This window comes from Balaenoptera borealis, assembly GCF_965194805.1.
Source record: "Balaenoptera borealis genome assembly, chromosome: 19".
Lineage (NCBI taxonomy): Eukaryota > Metazoa > Chordata > Mammalia > Artiodactyla > Balaenopteridae > Balaenoptera > Balaenoptera borealis.
Genome location: NC_138878.1, coordinates 32,626,180 through 32,642,816, shown reverse-complemented (window position 1 = coordinate 32,642,816; position 16,637 = coordinate 32,626,180). Strand labels below are relative to the sequence as shown.

Sequence of the window (16,637 nt, the reverse complement as noted above, 5' to 3'; positions counted from 1 at the left end):
CACTGAGCAGGGAAATCTAACCTAGCCCCTGAGGGCATGAGGGCATTGCTTCTCAGAGGTAGGGACATTTACAGTGAAGACCTGAAGGATGAACAGGAGTTGGAGAGACAGAAAGAGTGCTCTTGGTGGGGAAAAGCAGCTCTGTGGAGAGATGGGGCTGAGAGACAGCAGCAGGGAAATGGCTCCATCAAGTTTGCTTTTTACACTTAGTTTCCTCTTGTAAAATGCAAACGGTAACATACCCTGCATGGTGCTATTAAGAGGACTTAATGGAATAATGTGTGCACCCACTAACTTCACCAACTTCCACGTACAGCCCGCTGCTGTGTGCAGGGACAAACAGATTTGTACATCTCTACACCCTAGTTCCCCGAGGAGAGCCTCATGCAGATAATGCAAGAAACCATTTGGCCTGGAATGCACATATGATACCTTTCTCTTTTTACTGGCAGCAGATTTACCCTCCTAATTATATTTGGCATAGGCTAATATTAAAATTCATCTGCATTCCCTCTAACAGCTGCTTTTGGAGGGTTGGGGAGTCAGAAACATCCTGGCAAGCCACCCTGAGCCTAAAATATTTGTGGCAGATAATCTGGACGTGGACAATTGAGAAAGGCCTGTGGCTACATTAAGGCCAGGGTCCAAACTCCAGCCAGGAAGCTCTGGCTTGTGTTAAATCTTACTTACATTGTATCAACTGAGGAGAACTTGCCCCGTAACCAGGCTAAGAGAGGTGTGCACCTGGCATTTCAGCATTAGTATTTTCTGGTCTTTGGTGGGGCTGATTTAATCATACCATGTTTCAAATTTGTCTCTCCTTCCAAAGTTTAATATCAACCAGGCCTTTCTGGATTGTGTTAAAATAAGCTGGCATTTGCTGATATCATCCAGGGTTTGGATTTTAGCCGACGTCTGGGATTCAGGAATAGACCTACCCCTTTTAAACCACCCCCTTTCCCATGCCAGTTCGCAGCCTCAGTCACACCAGAATTCATGGTGTTTGTTATACAGCCTGCCTTCCGTCCACCTGTGGGGTTTGGCGCAGTGGACCTCGCTGGGATGGGGTATCTGCTCTGTGCACGTACGGTACGTGCTAGGCACGGTGGACAGCCCAGGAGGCAGCAGCCAGCAGAGCCAGCTCTCTCGAGAAACTTGCATTCTGGCTGCGTGGATGTGACCGGCTCCCGTGAAGCCATCAGGAGATCCCAGATAGGACTGCAGACTGAATGGGTTTAGACAGCCCTCTGCTAGCAACAAATGCATTTGTACAAATTGGAAAAAGGGGCCCCTCCTCCAGACATCTTTCTGCCATCTGTCCGAAAACTGTCACAAGCAATACACAAATCGAGGATGTCCGGCATGTGAACAGCGCCCCCTAGAGTTGTACCGTGCACAGCCGGCTTCTCAGAGCCGGTCTCGCAATGACCCCAAATGACCCTGACCCCAAGGCCAGGGGGGAAGAACCCGGGGGCGTTCCTCCTGCTCAGGAGGGTGGGGCCTCAGGAGGCTGGATCTGTTTCATTTCACAACCCTTCTTCTTCTCATGCTTGGGCGGCGCCAGCTGTCAACAGCTCAGGCTGGGTGGGCTATGCCATCCTGCTCCCTGGGTCACTGCTAAACAGTCCCGAGAACGTGACCGTGGCTCTCCCAGTGTGAGGTCCCAAATAAGCCTCGGATGCCTCCCATTAGGTCCCTGGGTGGGTGTCGGGGACCCATGATCAGAGTTGCGCCCATTCCGGCATCTTCTACTCTCCCCGGTGCTCAAGGGCTCTCCTCTTTCTCTCTCTCTTCCTCCCCACCCCCACCCCCTTTTTTTAAACTGGGGGAGGGGAGAGGGAAGAGACTGTCTTTGATCTCAGCGGAGGAAAAAAGTCTGTTCTGTTCAGGCTTTTGGCTAACACAACAAACAGTGTTTAAAATTTAACTTTGCTTAATTAATTAGTAATTCTGTTTAATGCTGTCTGATCTCCCTCCAAAAGGTATTTTGAAGCTTGAGAAGGGAACATCAAAGGGAGCCGGGTGAAGATGGTCAAGTAATGCATTTAATCTGGCAGTTGCTAGGGGTGGAGAGATGCCAGGTTGGGAGCTAATGTGGGACAGAGCCATCATCTGGTAAACACAGACGGCCGGCTGGCTCCTCGTGGCCGTGGCCATGGTGAGAGGAGGGATAGGGAACAGCTTCCAAAGAGAAGGCGCTCCACACGCTGCCCCAGAATTGTTTGAGCTGAGACCTGGTTTTAAGAAAGCAGAGTTGACATTTTCTTTCTTCCATGGCTACTGTGTATGGTTGGGCAGGTTGTGGACTGCACAAGGATTTCCAGTCAAGCAGGTGAGCAGCAGGTGAAGCCTGCACCCTGCCTATCAAGAATGTATCCTCGTAGGTGTGCAGAGCTGCACTTACCTAAGGCACAGTCCACATGCTTTACTGTAAAGGGCTGGGAAAGTACATGTTTTAGGTGTTGTGGGCATTAGAGCCTCTGTTACAGCTACTCAACTCTGCTTCACCATAGACAATGGACGTGAGTGTCTCTGTGTCCCAGTAAAACTTTATTTACAAAAACAGGCGGTGGGTTGGCTTGCCTCTCGGGCTGTAGTTTGCCAACCCCTGCTCTAGGTCACCAAGGGTACTTCATAGGCAAGTGAAAGGCTTTGCTTCCTCCTCACTCTGTCCCTTCCCTTCCCTTTTCTCCTACCCCTTCCACGGCTTTCCTTTCTGCTTTCAAATTAGCAGTGTTGTTACTGTTGCAATTGAAGAGTGATCAGAGTCTCCCTGAAACTATGCCCCACAAAAGATCACCTCCGGGGGGAAAAAAAACTGCTGGGCTGAACAGGAGTAAGAGACAGGGAACGCGCTTGGGCTCTGGTGCTAAAACCCATCTTGACAAAAATATCTCCAGTTGATTGGACCCAGGCAACCTGTGGCGAACCCCATTCACCCTTCTCCCACCTGCCCATGTGCCCGAGGACGGATGCACAGAGGGAGGGCGATTTGTTCTGCACAGGGGTGGCTGGGGCAGGTGGCGGTTTTTCGTTGTTTGGTTTCAGTGGGTTATGTGGATGGAGAAGCAGGGCCCCTGAGTCCCAGCCCAGGCCTCTGGCATTGGGGTCTGCATGGCTTTCTGACTGGTTATCTGCCACCTCTTCTGGCCACTGGGCAGGGGAGAGTGAAAGGGAGAAAGACTTTCTTTGGTGGGGACAAAGGGGCACTGACTGTTCCTGGCCCCCAGGCCCCAGGGCAGATGGCTCCAGTCCTACTACCCGCCTGTACCTGTCCCCATGCTGGGAAGGGGCCCCGGGTGGGTGTCCAGGTGGTTTTCTGAGCTAGGGTGGGATGAGGGATCGGACCCCCTGGTGAAGAAAGGACAAAGCCCTGGTCTTTGGAGAAGACGTACGATGAGGATAAGGGATGGAGGGGGATGTCCCCCTCCTCCCTGGGAGAGGAGAAAGGAAGGCAGGAGGGGAGGACCTGAGGAAGGACCGGGCTGTTTGGGTGTCAGGGGGAGGGGTGGTCCGGAGAAGGAGAGAGCAGGGACAGAGGTTTCTTTTCTTTGGGTTTTATCAAGTGGAACTTGAAAGGCAACATTGAACCTGAAGGTGGTTTTCTGATAACTTCCCTTTGAACTTGAAGTTTGGTTTCGATAAGCCTGGCCGGCTTGCATCTCCAGCCAGGACCTCGGCAGAGGGAGGCAGCAGCTTTGAAGATGGAGCTGGCCTTTGTTTTTCTTTCTTCTTTTTCTTTTTCTTCTTCCCATGATGGTGGCAGCTCTGGCCCAGCAGTGCACCGATAGATTTGAGATGGAGGGGTCAGGGTGGCGCAGGCTGTATGCTTGGCTGTCCTTGGGTCACTGGCCAATCTCCCACCTGACTTCCCTGGGGCTCGGCGTCACACCAGAGCGGGACAGCTCCTGGCCATGGAGGTGTTTGCTTTGGAGGAGCAGGGAGGGCTGGACTTGGTTTCATCCACTACCCCGGGAGCGGTCAGCACCAGTGACCTTCCCCTTACAACCACCCCAGTGATGAGGATGCCAAGTGCCCCCACCCCGGAGGAGCCGGATCTTTTAGGTTTATTCTCATTGGCCTCATTCTGTGAAACGACCAGGGAGGAGCCAGGGTCTGTGATCTCTAGCCAGAGCCCCTGACAGCTCTAGGGAGTTGTTGCCTTGCTGTGGGGACGTGCAGAGCTGGGGGCTCCCTGCATCCCACTGGGTGTAAAGAGAAGGATGGGGACACCCGGCAGTGGCTGCCTCGGCCCCCAGGCCCAGCCGAGAGGGGAGCTGTGATGGGGCCGGGTCAGCCACTGGCCGCCTTCCTGTCCCCGCCTGTCTGGCCTGTGACTGCAGCATCTTTATCTGTATCTCCTTCCTCCCTGTCCTGCTCCCCACCCAGGCTGATACGAGGCTTTGTGTCTGTTTGTATCCAAAAGCCTCAGTTTTTAAAAAGCTTAGCTGCCCACTTCATGATTCCTAAAAGATTAAATGTGTCGGGACGTCATTCCCCAGACTATTACTACTAATGGCTGGACCCCGTGTGCTGGCCCTGGCTGGGTCTTAGCCCTTTCAGTCATAGCTCCTTGAATCCACACAGGAATCCTCTGGGGAGGGGACTGTTTTCATCCCCATTTTACAGGTGGGGAAACTGAGATGTCTAGAGAAGTTATGTGACCTGCCCAGGGCCACACACAGTGTCGGGAGCATCAGAACCCAAGCAGAGACTATCCTCTCCCTGGGCTGGCACCAAGTCTCCTGAACCGAGCCAGGAATGGCGTGGAGTGGTCGAGAGCATGAGCCAGGTCGCTTGGGTTCAAATCCCAGCCCCGTCAATTAGTAGCAAAGCACTTAGCCTCTCTGTGCCTCAGTTTTCCCATCTGGAAAGTGGAGCTGATAGTAGTAACTGCCTCACAGGGTTGCTGTGGGGACCGAGTGAGTCGATGAACAGTGCAGTCAGCACTGTGTGAGGTCACTGCCTCATCTTTGTGCACGGAGGCCACCAAGCTGTGCCGGGCCCCACGGGAAGTGCTTCGGATAACTGCTGGGCCCACAGGGCGGAAGCGAAGCAGGAGAGCTGGGGAACTTCCCCAGCAGCCACTCCTGGGTCCTGGTATGCAAGGGTGTGTGAGTGCGGTGTGAGGACAGGGGTTGGGGTGGGGGGGAGGCAAAGCCCCCCACCTAGTTTCCTGGCCTGGTGGCTGCATTTCTCCAGGCTCCTGACTTCCCAAGAAAGTCCACCCATGGTTGGGGCCACTGCCCAGTCATCTCAGCTCCTTACATGGCCCTCCTGGGCCACCCTGAGTCAGGCATAAGGGGACAGTTCCTCAGGTGGGAGCCAGGCCCCATTTGCTCCCCTGTAAAACAGGACAACAGAATCACTGCCCCAGGGCAGCTGAGGGAATCTAAAGAGAGGCGCTGTGAGGCTGTTTAGGAAAGCACATTTTTGAGCAAACTTGAGTCCCCTTTATCAGGCAGAGACAGGAGGGGCTGAAGGGGTCTTGTGGGACTTTCAAGATTTGAGGGAACCTCGTGGGCTGGGTCCTAGCTCAGAGATGACGGCTGCTCCCCTGGCACCTCTTAGGGGTATTCACGGGAAAATGCTGTCCACCGGCCCCGGGCTTCCGTGCCCACCTTCCCACTGCTCCTGGGAGGACGCACAAGGACCATAGAACCCTCTGCTTAATACCTTTGGCAGAGGGAGGACCCTCTAGGTGAGCAGAGGCAGAATGAAAGGCCCAGGGTGAGCTGGCTCCTGAAGATACCATGGTGTGCATGCCTGCGTGTCTGTGCGTGCGTGTGTGCTCGTGTATATGCCCTTCACCTACCCCAATGAACTCCATTTCTATCACTCCCCATTTCTGTCCCTCTTCCTGACCACCCACCAGTGTGCCACATGCAGGTAGCAAGCAGTGTGCCCAGGCAGGTGGCATCTTTGAGGACACCACAATGTCCTCCTGGAAGGCAGAGACTGCAGAAAGTGGCTGTGGTCCAGAGCTCCCCCTGGGGGCTCCAAAAGCACCTCTCTGCCTTCATTCACTTGCCCTTTGGCCCAACACTGCCCTGGGTGGCCTCAGGCTGCTTATCTGGGCTGCCGAGAACAGAGGCCTGAGAGGCCCACTGGGGTGACCTGAGCAGCGGGCAAAGAGGCACCCTGGGAAGAGGGTCTCCCCTGGGACAGCCCTGGGCATTAACGGGGCCAGAGGACAGAGCAGTTGGACTCCAGCAAACCGGCAGGGCAGAATGGGCCCCGCGCCGTGGTGAGGACATCCTCGGGACAAAGCCACAGGGAGCCGGTGGCCCCGCAGCCCGGCACCTGGGCTTGGGAGGCTCGGGACCCACCTCCTCACGCTTTCTCCCTCGCCTCTCCCTGCAGTGGCCCTGCCTCCTGAGAAGACGGACGGGCTGGCCAGTGGAGATGAGAAGAAGATGGAGAAGACAGGCGAATCCTGCCCGGGCTCCAAGAAGCAGCTGAAATTCGAAGTAAGTTTCCTTTCCTGGTGCTGGGCCCTGGATGGAAGGGTTTTCTCTTCTCGGTGCTGCTTTTCGAGGAGGGAAGCTGAGGCCCATCCAGATGTGAAGGCCCCTCCCCTCCTGGGTGAATAGCCGCCCTCTGGGAGAGGTTTCTCCTGCTACATCTGGGGCCTCCCCAGCTCCGCTCAGGCCCTGGGGACTCACCTCTGCCCTCCCCTCTCAGCTTGGGGCCCCTCTCAACATGGGGTGGTGGCCAGCGGATGCCCCTGGGCTGTGGCCTGGTGGCCTGGGGGAAGGACAGGAGAGTGAACGGGGGAGACGGCACCCTGGCCCTGGTGCTGCTGTTACCGCCTGGGTGACCACCCTCTTCTCTGGGCCTCAGTTTCCTCATTGATGAAAGAAATCTTTGCTTCTAGCTCCCAAGGCTGTTCTGGGGAGCATGTGGGGACTCTCAGGTGGGGTGGACGACCAGGAGACCTGGGGCAGGTCCCTGACTCTGTCTGGGACTCAGGTGGTCAACACCAAAGGGGACATGCCCGCCCAGAGCCCACAGTCTGTCTGTCCTGCCTCCCCGAATGGAATATTAAGCTCCTTCTGTGTACCAAGCACAGGGCCAGGTGCTGAGAGCAAGACCTAGACCTGCCCTCAGGGAGCTTACCGGCTTCTCCCCGCCCTCCTTTTACCCTCCCTCCTTCCTCCTCTGTTTCCTTCATGAGATCACTAGGGCATAGCTCTGGGGCCAGCAGATGGGGGACAGTTCCCAGCTCTGCCGCCGCCTCGCTTGCGCCTCCCCCCCCCCCCATAAAATGGCGATATCTATCTTATTGGCATGTCGGAAGCATGCTGAGTTAAGGCATCTCAAGTGCTTAAAAGGGTGTTCAATTCAGAATGAGTACCTTCTTTCCTCCTTCCAACCAGTGTTGATTGACAACTGCGGGTACCAGGGAACCCGGCAGTGAACTGGACATGGTTCCTGCCCTCATGGAGCACAGCGTGGCAAGGGGGACAGATGAGTGACCCAGGCCCAGTAACTGCACAGTTGGTGACGTGATGGGGATCTGGGAGCACGGAAGGGGACAGGGAGGTCACCTAAGTGAGGCCGGAGCGCTGCGGAGTGATGGGCATTTTGGCAATCCAGACACTCGGTGCAGTGCCCGGAGGAGGGAGCCGCGGCTGCAGGCAGAGGTTGGAGAGGGCGAGTGTCTATGCTGAGCCTCTGGGCGTAGGAGGTGGAGTTGGGAGAGGTGATGCACGGGGGTAGCCTTTGGGCTCAGGAGGACACTTCTGGTGGAGGCAAGAGGAGGAGCAGAGACCTGGAGGCTTGGCAGTGCCGGCGGGCTGTGCGGGGCTACCAAGCTGCATTGTGCAGGGAGTCGGGGGGATGTCGCAGGAGTGTGGGTAAGACAGGTCGCCAAGGGCCCTGAATGCAGGAGCTGAGGGGTCAGGCGGCATCTGGTTGAGAAGCTGTGGGTGCTGAGCTTCTTCCTGAGCTCCCCGACCCCGGGGCCCTGCAGGTCTTCTGGGGGGTGCTTGGCAAAGCCAATGCCAAGCCCAGCGGCAGAGGGAAGGCCCAGCCCCAGACGTCTTCCCAGGAAGCCCAAGTGGGGCCGGCTGTTGCCTGTGACTCATCCATGGTCCCAGAGGAAGACTCACCTGAGAGGTCCGGGGCTGGGGGGACAAGAAGGTGCACGTGACAGAGGTCACGGGAGGTGGGGGTAGTTACTTAACCCGTGTTCCTGAACTTCTAACCCGAGCCGTCTTTGGAGCCACGTGGAGGGGCTGGGAGAGGGAAGCAGGTAAACACTGTGTGTGTGTGTGTGTGTGTGTGTGTGTGTGTGTGTGCGCGTAGGTGTGTGTATGTGTGTGCATGTATGTATGAATGTGTGTGTATGCACGTGTATATGTATGTATGTGTGAGTATGTGTATGTATGTGTGGGAGTGTATATGCATACGTATACGTGTCTGTGTGTGTGTGCTCGCAAGCACGCACCCGTGTACAGGCATGTGTGTGGGCCGATTGCTGTGCTGCACGACGCGGTGCCTCAGAGAGCAGAGTGGGCACTTGGCAGGTATCAGACAGGCATGTCACAACTGAGGGAAGGCCGACTTTGAACTCAGCGTGGGCCGCCCAAGAACTGCTGGAGGGAGCCGGCTCTGAGCTGCGGAAGCCAGGGGCAGGGTTGCCGTGCTGGGGCTCACTCCCACCAGGCTTGGGAGGCCGGGCACCTCCGCTCTCTGAGGGCTTAGCCTGTCCTCGCGCAGAAGGAGAGGTGGGCCGAGGCAAGACGTGGAACAGGATGGTGTCTGGGGGTGTCGTTGCTTGTTTTCATAGAACTGTGGATCTTAAAGGCCATTTAAGCCTTTAAGATTAAGGCTTGTGGATTCTCTTTCCCCAAACGGCCATCCTTTCTGGATCTCTTTGTCTGGGGTTCCGCCGGCCCCGGCGTGTGTGCCACCAGTGACGGAGCTCCCGCTTCCCAGCTCCAAGTCCCTGTGGTTGGACACCTCGGGTTGTGGGAGTGATGATGATGACGTCATCGCTATATTAATCATTCCAGCAAACACAATAGCAGCTACCACCATTAATTAGGCTTTTCTCTGTGCCAAGAGGCATACGCGCTTGTTTCCAGTTCTCCTAAAGCAGACCCTGAGACAGGACTTGGGAGGTGATCCCAGGGAGCAGCAGGGAAGGAGGGGCGCCCGTGACGGGGGCGGGGGGGGAGCTGATGAGCAGGTCACAGGCAGCTGGGCTCTGTCCGCTGGGGCCCCTCGGAGAGCCACTCCGAACGCGCTCAGGTGTGTCCCCCGGCCCGGCCCCTCCCTTGTTCAGGTTGTTGCTGGGCGTTCAATCCTTGACTCCTTGGAGCTGCCTTCGGACAGGGAAGCCGGGCGCCTGAGGTGGGAGGTCCGGCACTGCCCACCGCAGCTACAGGGGAATGTGGAGGGGGCCGAGGGGACGTGGGACAGGGCAGTTAATGCTCCCAACAACCTTCTGAGGTTGATACCATCATTTTCCTTAATTTATGTGAGGGGAAACTGAGGCACAGTGCAGAGCAGGGCCATGTCCAAGGTCACGCAGCTGCAGAGGGCCAAGCCCGGGCTGGCACCTGGGGCAGACTCTTTAACTCTTAATGCCCCTCCTGTCCTACCTTCCAGGTCAGGTGGCCCCCCTGGGTGTCCCGTCACGGCTCCCTGAGTCACCCCTGCGTCTTCCAGTAGCGTCTAGCCCTGGGTCCAAGTGCATTCCTCCTGAGGCCACAGAGCCTCCTCCCAGAGCCCCCCTTGTGTTTCCTTGGCCTTTGAAGACCCAGAGACTGTCTGCACCCAGCGGGCACCTCTCCCCAGACCCAAGCTCCCCTGCCCGGCTTGGCCTCTCTCCCGGGCCCGTCACGTCTTGGTCATCACACTCTTCTTTTTTTTTTTAATAAATTTATTTATTTATTTAATAAATTTATTTTCTTTAAAAAAATGTTTGGCTGTTTTGGGTCTTTGTTGCTGCGCACGGGCTTTCTCTAGTTGCGGCGAGCGGGGGCTACTCTTCGTTGCGGTGCACGGGCTTCTCATTGCGGTGGCTTCTCTTGCTGCAGAGCAAGGGCTCTAGGTGCGCGGGCTTCAGTAGTTGTGGCACGCGGGCTCAGTAGTTGTGGCTCGCGGGCTCAGTAGTTGTGGCTCGCGGGCTCAGTAGTCATCACCCTCTTCTTCACACAGAGTCTGGGGAGGACAGGGGGAGGTGGCAGCCCCATGCCATGGCCTACGGGTGTTCCAGCCGCCACATGATCAACCACGTTCGTCTGTTGTCTGTCTGTGTCCAGGAGCTGCAGTGTGACGTGTCTGTGGAGGAGGACAGCCGGCAGGAGTGGACCTTCACTCTATATGACTTTGACAACAATGGCAAGGTCACCCGTGAGGTGAGTGCACCCGCCTGGCCTCCCGCCAGGCCACGCCCTCGGGCGCAGGGCGTTCATCCTGAGCCCGCCACAGCTGCCCCTTCCCCTTCTCCTAAGGGTAGGTGGGGAGGGCAGGAGCGCGGCTGCTGGGAGCGTCACGGAGACCTGCGAACGGGGAGGGGAAGGGCTGCCGGGCTGCTCTTGGCCGAGGCGCCATTCCTGCTGCAGAAGGGGCAAGAGGCAGGCGCTAAGCCCAGGCCTCCCTAGAGTCCTGTCCTGCCTCCTTCTCTCTCTGGTCCTGGAGCTCTGAGATCACCCCAGGCCACTTCCCACCTCGGCCAGTGTGCCCAGGAGCTGGGGTGGGCTGGGCAGACAGAGGCCGGGCAGTGCCTACCCCCACTGATGCAGGAATGAGCAGCCCCAAGGGCCCGGCCAGCAGCTCTGTTCACAAGCCCGTTCCTCCTCCCCCTCCCCTCCGCCTACATGCCTGTGTCTCTCTCTGCCCTCAAATCTCCCCCACGTCTCTTTCCTCCCTCGGTTCCTCGCGCCCTCTCTACATACCTGAGTCTGCATATGGCGCACCTGCTGTGTGCATCTCCTATGTCCTGGGTGCGCAGTGGGCAACAGCACAGACGCAGTTTCTGGCCGTGTAGCTCCGACTGTCTGCTGAGGGAAGCAGAGCCCGAACAGTCACGGGATCATTGTAAGCTGTGACGTGTTCAGTGACGGAAATAAACAGAGCGGTATGAGCGAGATGGGCAGGAGTGTCCAGGGAAGCCTCTTGGAGGAGGTGACATGGGCGCTGAGCTGGGCAGAGCCCTGGGCCGGGGAGAGTGAGAGCGCTTAGGGCATTTAAGGAACCAGAGGAGACTGGTGCGGTGGCTGTGTATCCAGAGAGGCAGGGCTGCAGCCGGGAGCCGGCCGGACAGCTCACGTGGGGCTTCGCAGGCTCCAGCCAGCACCCTGACTTTGATTCCAGGTGTTAAGGGAAGCCGGGGGAGGGCTGGTTTAAGCTGGCGAGTGATCTGATCTGCATTATTGCTGACTGTTGCTGCCTCTCTTTTGCCTGGGTCTTGGTATCATCCCTTCTGCCTCCTTATTGCCTTTTCTGTCCTGTTTCTCTCTGACATCCTCTCCCTCCCCAGGAGGCCCTGGTGTTCAGGTGCGCTACCTGTAACAGATCTGCATGGAGAGAGGTCTGAGATGAGCATGGCTGGCTCCTCGCCCACCTCTCGCCCAGCACGCGAGGGCCTCAGGGTGCTCCCAGGGAGAATTGAAGCTTTGCTCTCTTATCTCCCTGTCCCGGTTCAGGGCTCAGTATTTTCTTCTCTGCAGATAGTGCAGGAAAAGCTGCCAGAGGGGAGTCCTGGGTGAAAAAAAGCCCACCTCTTCCTCAGGCTGCGGTTTAGGGGATGTTAGAACAGGTCGGAGGAAGAAGCTGTGAGTGAATTTTAATCATTCAGGACTCTGTGGGGCATCAGTGACAGAATCCCAACACAAACTACAGTAAGAAAAAAAAAAAAGAGGACTATATTGGCTCATGTAACTGAAACTTCAGTCCACGGGTACTGACTTCAGGCATGGCTGGATCCAGAGGCTCAGTGTCTTCAGGACTAGCTGTTCTTCACGGTTCTCTTTCCTCTGTGTTCCTTTATTATCAGGCCGGCTCTCCCCTTGGCAGTAGCGAGATAATGGCTGATAGTTTCAGTCTATATCCCATGCTGTTTGCAGCCCTCCCAAATTCAGAATGTCACCTGGAGTTCCAGAACCGAATCTGACTGGCTTTGATTGAGTCACATGTCTGGTCCTGAACCAGTCATTTTTGCCATAAGTTTGTGATGCTTTTAATGGCCAGCTCTGGGTCCATGTGCTCATTCTGGAGTCAGGGGAAAGTTATTTGACCCGTGAGTCACATAGACTGAAAATGGGAGGGGGGATGGATTTGGCTCACAAAATAAAATCAGGGTGCTGTTATTAGGGGAAGAGAGAACGGATTCTAGGCAGGCAAAGCCCCCAGAGGGACCTGGGTGTTTGGGAAGCAGCAGAGACCCTTCCTGGTTTGGGACCCTGGGGAGATGGGGGATGGTTTAGGTGAGACCCCCCAAGTGCCCTCCAGCTGTGATGCTTTTTGTTGGGGGTTATTATTTTTCCAGAGCGAGGAGCTCCTGTTTCCCACCACCCCCCGCCCCCGCCTGTTAGGGAATGGAGTCATTATCTTCACAGGAGAACACACGACAGGCTTGAAGCCTGCGTAACAGAACTGAATGGGGGTGGCAATAGAGGGCAGCCAGGTTGGGCTTCTCAGAGGTGTGGTGGCCTCTCCCCTCTTCTAACACACGCGATGGCTCAGATGACTCAGCCTCTGGTAGCCGTCCTTTCTTCCCTTCTATCAGGAGCTGACCGTAAAAGGGTTTGCCCCCCACCTCGGAGACCTTACAGAAACCTTGCAGGCAGACACTGCTTTCTGATTCCTCATTCTACTTTCCTTCACCCCTTGCTAACAAGACGGATCGTAAGGAAGTGAGGCTTTCCAAGGAGGGTGCCCCAGCCCGGCCCCTGGGGAGAGCCTTCACTGGTTTCTTTCTCCTGCCCAGCAGCAAGGAGGTTGGCTTCCCGTCCAGGGAAGACCCAGCCTGGTGTTTCCCCTGGTCTATTTTTAGCCCCAAAGCCACTCCTCAAATCTGGCTATAAATACCGTTCCCCTCCACACCCTCTGGCCATCAGCAAGCATGTTCCTGTGTGCTGGGGCAGACGGGCTCCCGCCTCCCTGAAACCACAGGCTACAGCCTCCCAACTCAGAAGAAAGAACCTGTTCATCCTTCAGGTGTTCACTTGTACAGTATGTACAGGCACCTACTCCTCTCCGTGCCGGACCCTGCGCAGTCAACAGGGCTGATTTTCCAGCTGGGATAGAAAAAGCACACTTGTTCCTAGACCCTGAATCAGCTGGAACCCTCAGGGATCACACACCAGCGCCCCAGGCCTGGTATATGATGCTTAGGTGATGACCTTGGTGGATCTCACTTTCCTCACCTGTAAAATAATGACACCTCCTTCACAGGCTTCCTAAGATGATGAGAAAGAGTGGGCAATCATGGTGGTGCAGAGCAGCTCAAGGGAAAGAGAAGGGGGAAGAGGGGTCCTCCGTGGGCCTTGCCAGAAGAGCTGGGATCCCCAGGGAGCCAGCAAGTGAGTGGCTGGAGCCCAAGTCTCAAACTGGCAGCCCCACCATCCCAGGCTAGCCCTCAGATGTTCTGGCCCAGCACAGGCAACAAAAGCAAAAATAGATGAATTGGACTACATCAAAATTAAAAACTTCTGTGCGTCAAAGGACACAATCAGCAGAGTGAAAGGCAACCTATGGAATAGGAGAAAATATCTGCAAATCATGTGTCTGAGAAGGGATTAATGTCTAGAATATATAAAGAGCTCCTACAACTCAACAACAAAACAAACAACTCGATTAAAAAATGGGCAAAGACTAACTAGATATTTCTCCAAAGAAGATACACAGATAGGCAATAAGCACATGAAAAGATGGTCAACATCACTAATCATCAGGGAAATGCAGATCAAAACCACAATGAGATAGTACCTCACACTGTCAGAATGGCTGTTATCAAAAGGACAAAAAAATAACGAGTGCTGGTGAGGATGTGGAGAAAACAGAACCCTTGCGCACTGTTGATGGGATTATAAATTTGTTCAACCACTATGGAAAATAGTATGGAGGTTCCTCAAAAAATTAAATATAGAATTACCATCTGACCCAGAAATTCCACTTCTGGGAGTATATCCCAAGGAATTGAAAGCAGATTCTTTAAGAGATACTTACACAGCCATGTTCATAGCAGCATTATTCACAATAGCCAAAAGGTGGAAACAACCCAAGTGTCCACTGATGGGTGAATGGACAGGCAAAATGTGACATATCCATACAATGGAATATTATTTAGCCTTAAAAAGGAAGGAAATTCTGACACATGCTACAACATGGATGAACCTTGAGGGCATTACGCTACGTGAAAGAAGCCAGTTACAAAAAGACAAATGCTGTATGATTCCTAGAGGTTATCTATGAGGTTCCTAGAGGTAGTCAAATTCATAGAGACAGAAATAAAATGGGGGCTGCCCGTGGCTGGGGGCAGAGGGGAATGAGTTGAAAAAAGTTAATTAGTTGCCAGTATCAAAGATTCTGAAGATTTAACAAGAGATTCGGGTTTTCTGGCTTCTCTGGAATGACCCTCAGCCTGCACTGCCACATTACAAGTCAGCTGAGCTGGGTGGCTGTCACCTCCTGTGGGTGGGGACAGTACCCCAGTTGGCCCCAGCACTCCTGGTCATCCATCCATCTACCTGCATGGCCATGGCAGTGCTTGGTGTCACCTCTGCCTAAGGGCTTATGGGTGAGGGGGCAAAAGGGGGCTGAGTCTGTCCGTGGTCATGAAGAGTCTCTGGGCAGATAATCGACCATCTGTGAGCCTGACCTATAGAGGGCAGATAACTTTTCCAGAGGTTTCCAACATCATTTAAAGCAGAAAGCCTCCCCTCAGACCAAGGACCTTAGCAGGTGCCCGGAACAAAGGGAGACCTCGTGAGGGGAACCTGCTTCCCCCTCCGTCACCCAATCAGGATTGGAGAGCGCTGTTCTGGTTAAGGGGTAACTGAGGCCCAGAGAGAAGATGAGATTTGGTCAAGTTCTCACAGAATAGTTCATCTTTGTGGATACTTCCACTTTTCCTTTTTTCATGCAGGAGGTGCTCATCAGACCAGAAGTAGATGCTGTTGACGCCCACGCCCACAGTATCCGAGGCCCTCCTCCAAGTTTACCTGTTGGTGCCCAGCATAAGAGCCTTCTCTGGTGCCTGGGAGATGGCTTAGGCTTTTCAGTACAGCCTGGAAGTCTGGGGAATGTAGCGTCCCTGGTGCAACTCTCCACCCATAGCATCCCTGGGGCAATTCTCTACCCGTGAGGGATGATAGTATTTTTTTTTTTACTGTCTTTATTGGAGTATAATTGCTTTACAGTGTTGTGTTAGTTTCTGCTGTATAACAAAGTGGATCAGCTATATGCATACATATGTCCCCATATCCCCTCCCCCTTGAGTCTCCCTCCCACCCTCCTTATCCCGCCCTTCTAGGTGGTCTCAAAGCACCGAGCTGATTTCCCTGTGCTCTGCAGCTGCTTCCCACTAGCTATCTATTTTATATTTGGTAGTGTATATATGTCAATGCTACTCTCTCACTTCATTCCAGCTTACCCTTCCCCCTCCCCATGTCCTCAAGTCCATTCTCTACGTCTGTGTCTTTGTTCCTGTCCTGCCCTTAGGTTCATCAGAACCATTTTTTTTTTTTTTTTAGATTCCTTATATATGTGTTAGCATACAGTATTTGTTTTTCTCTTTCTGACTTACTTCACTCTGTATGACAGACTCTAGGTCCATCCACCTCACTACAAATAACTCAATTTTGTTTCTTTTTATGGCTGAGTAATATTCCATTGTATATATGTGCCACATCTTCTTTATCCATTCATCTGTCAATGGACACTTAGGTTGCTTCCATGTCCTGGCTATTGTAAATAGAGCTGCAATGAACATTGTGGTACATGACTCTTTCTGAATTATGGTTTTCTCAGGGTATATGCCCAGTAGTGGGATTGCTGGGTCATATGGTAATTCTATTTTTAGTATTTTAAGGACCCTCCATACTGTTCTCCATAGTGGCTGTATCAGTTTACATTCCCACCCACAGTGCAGGAGGCTTCCCTTTGGGATGAGAGTATTCTGAAGCAGCTTGCACACAGTCTCTCCGAGGTCCCCGGTGTCACTGAACCCCGCTGCCCACGGCCCTTCCTGTGCATTCAGGTTATTCACTCTCCCTCTCCCTCACTCTTGCTTCCCCTCCTTGTGGACCTCTGACATCCTAGTGTTTGCCTGAGGCTGGGCCTTGGGGGAACCAGGGAGGTTTCGGCCTTTCAGATTCCGGAGGCCCTCCGATTCCTTTGTTTTAAATGCACGTGGGTCTCTGCTTCCCTTGCCATCCAGGACATCACCAGCCTGCTGCACACCATCTACGAGGTGGTCGATTCCTCCGTCAACCACTCCCCGACGTCGAGCAAGACGCTGCGGGTGAAGCTCACCGTGGCCCCCGATGGGAGCCAGAGCAAGAAGAGCATCCTTCTCAATCACCCCGGTGAGGGCTGGAGGGCCGTGCTGGCCACGGGAGTCGGTCCACTCCCAGCTCTCAGGGAGGGTCAGAGCCCCACCTGGGAGGAGTGGGAGGGAG

General features: G+C 54.6%; 1 protein-coding gene across 7 annotated transcripts in view; it reads left to right on the top strand.

Moving 5' to 3' along the window:
- The window catches only part of NKD1 (NKD inhibitor of WNT signaling pathway 1), an 85,640-nt gene that overhangs the window by 64,652 nt on the left and 4,351 nt on the right, over nt 1-16,637 (top strand). For all 7 annotated transcript variants that reach the window (XR_014237392.1, XM_082366677.1, XM_082366675.1 and 4 more), the window contains 3 exons: nt 6,364-6,470; nt 10,275-10,370; nt 16,397-16,544. Coding sequence is in view for 6 of the 7 variants with exons in the window: in XM_082366677.1 (XP_082222803.1) it covers nt 6,364-6,470; nt 10,275-10,370; nt 16,397-16,544 (351 nt within the window). In the remaining variant the exon portion in view is untranslated. The remainder of the gene's footprint in view (nt 1-6,363; nt 6,471-10,274; nt 10,371-16,396; nt 16,545-16,637) is intronic.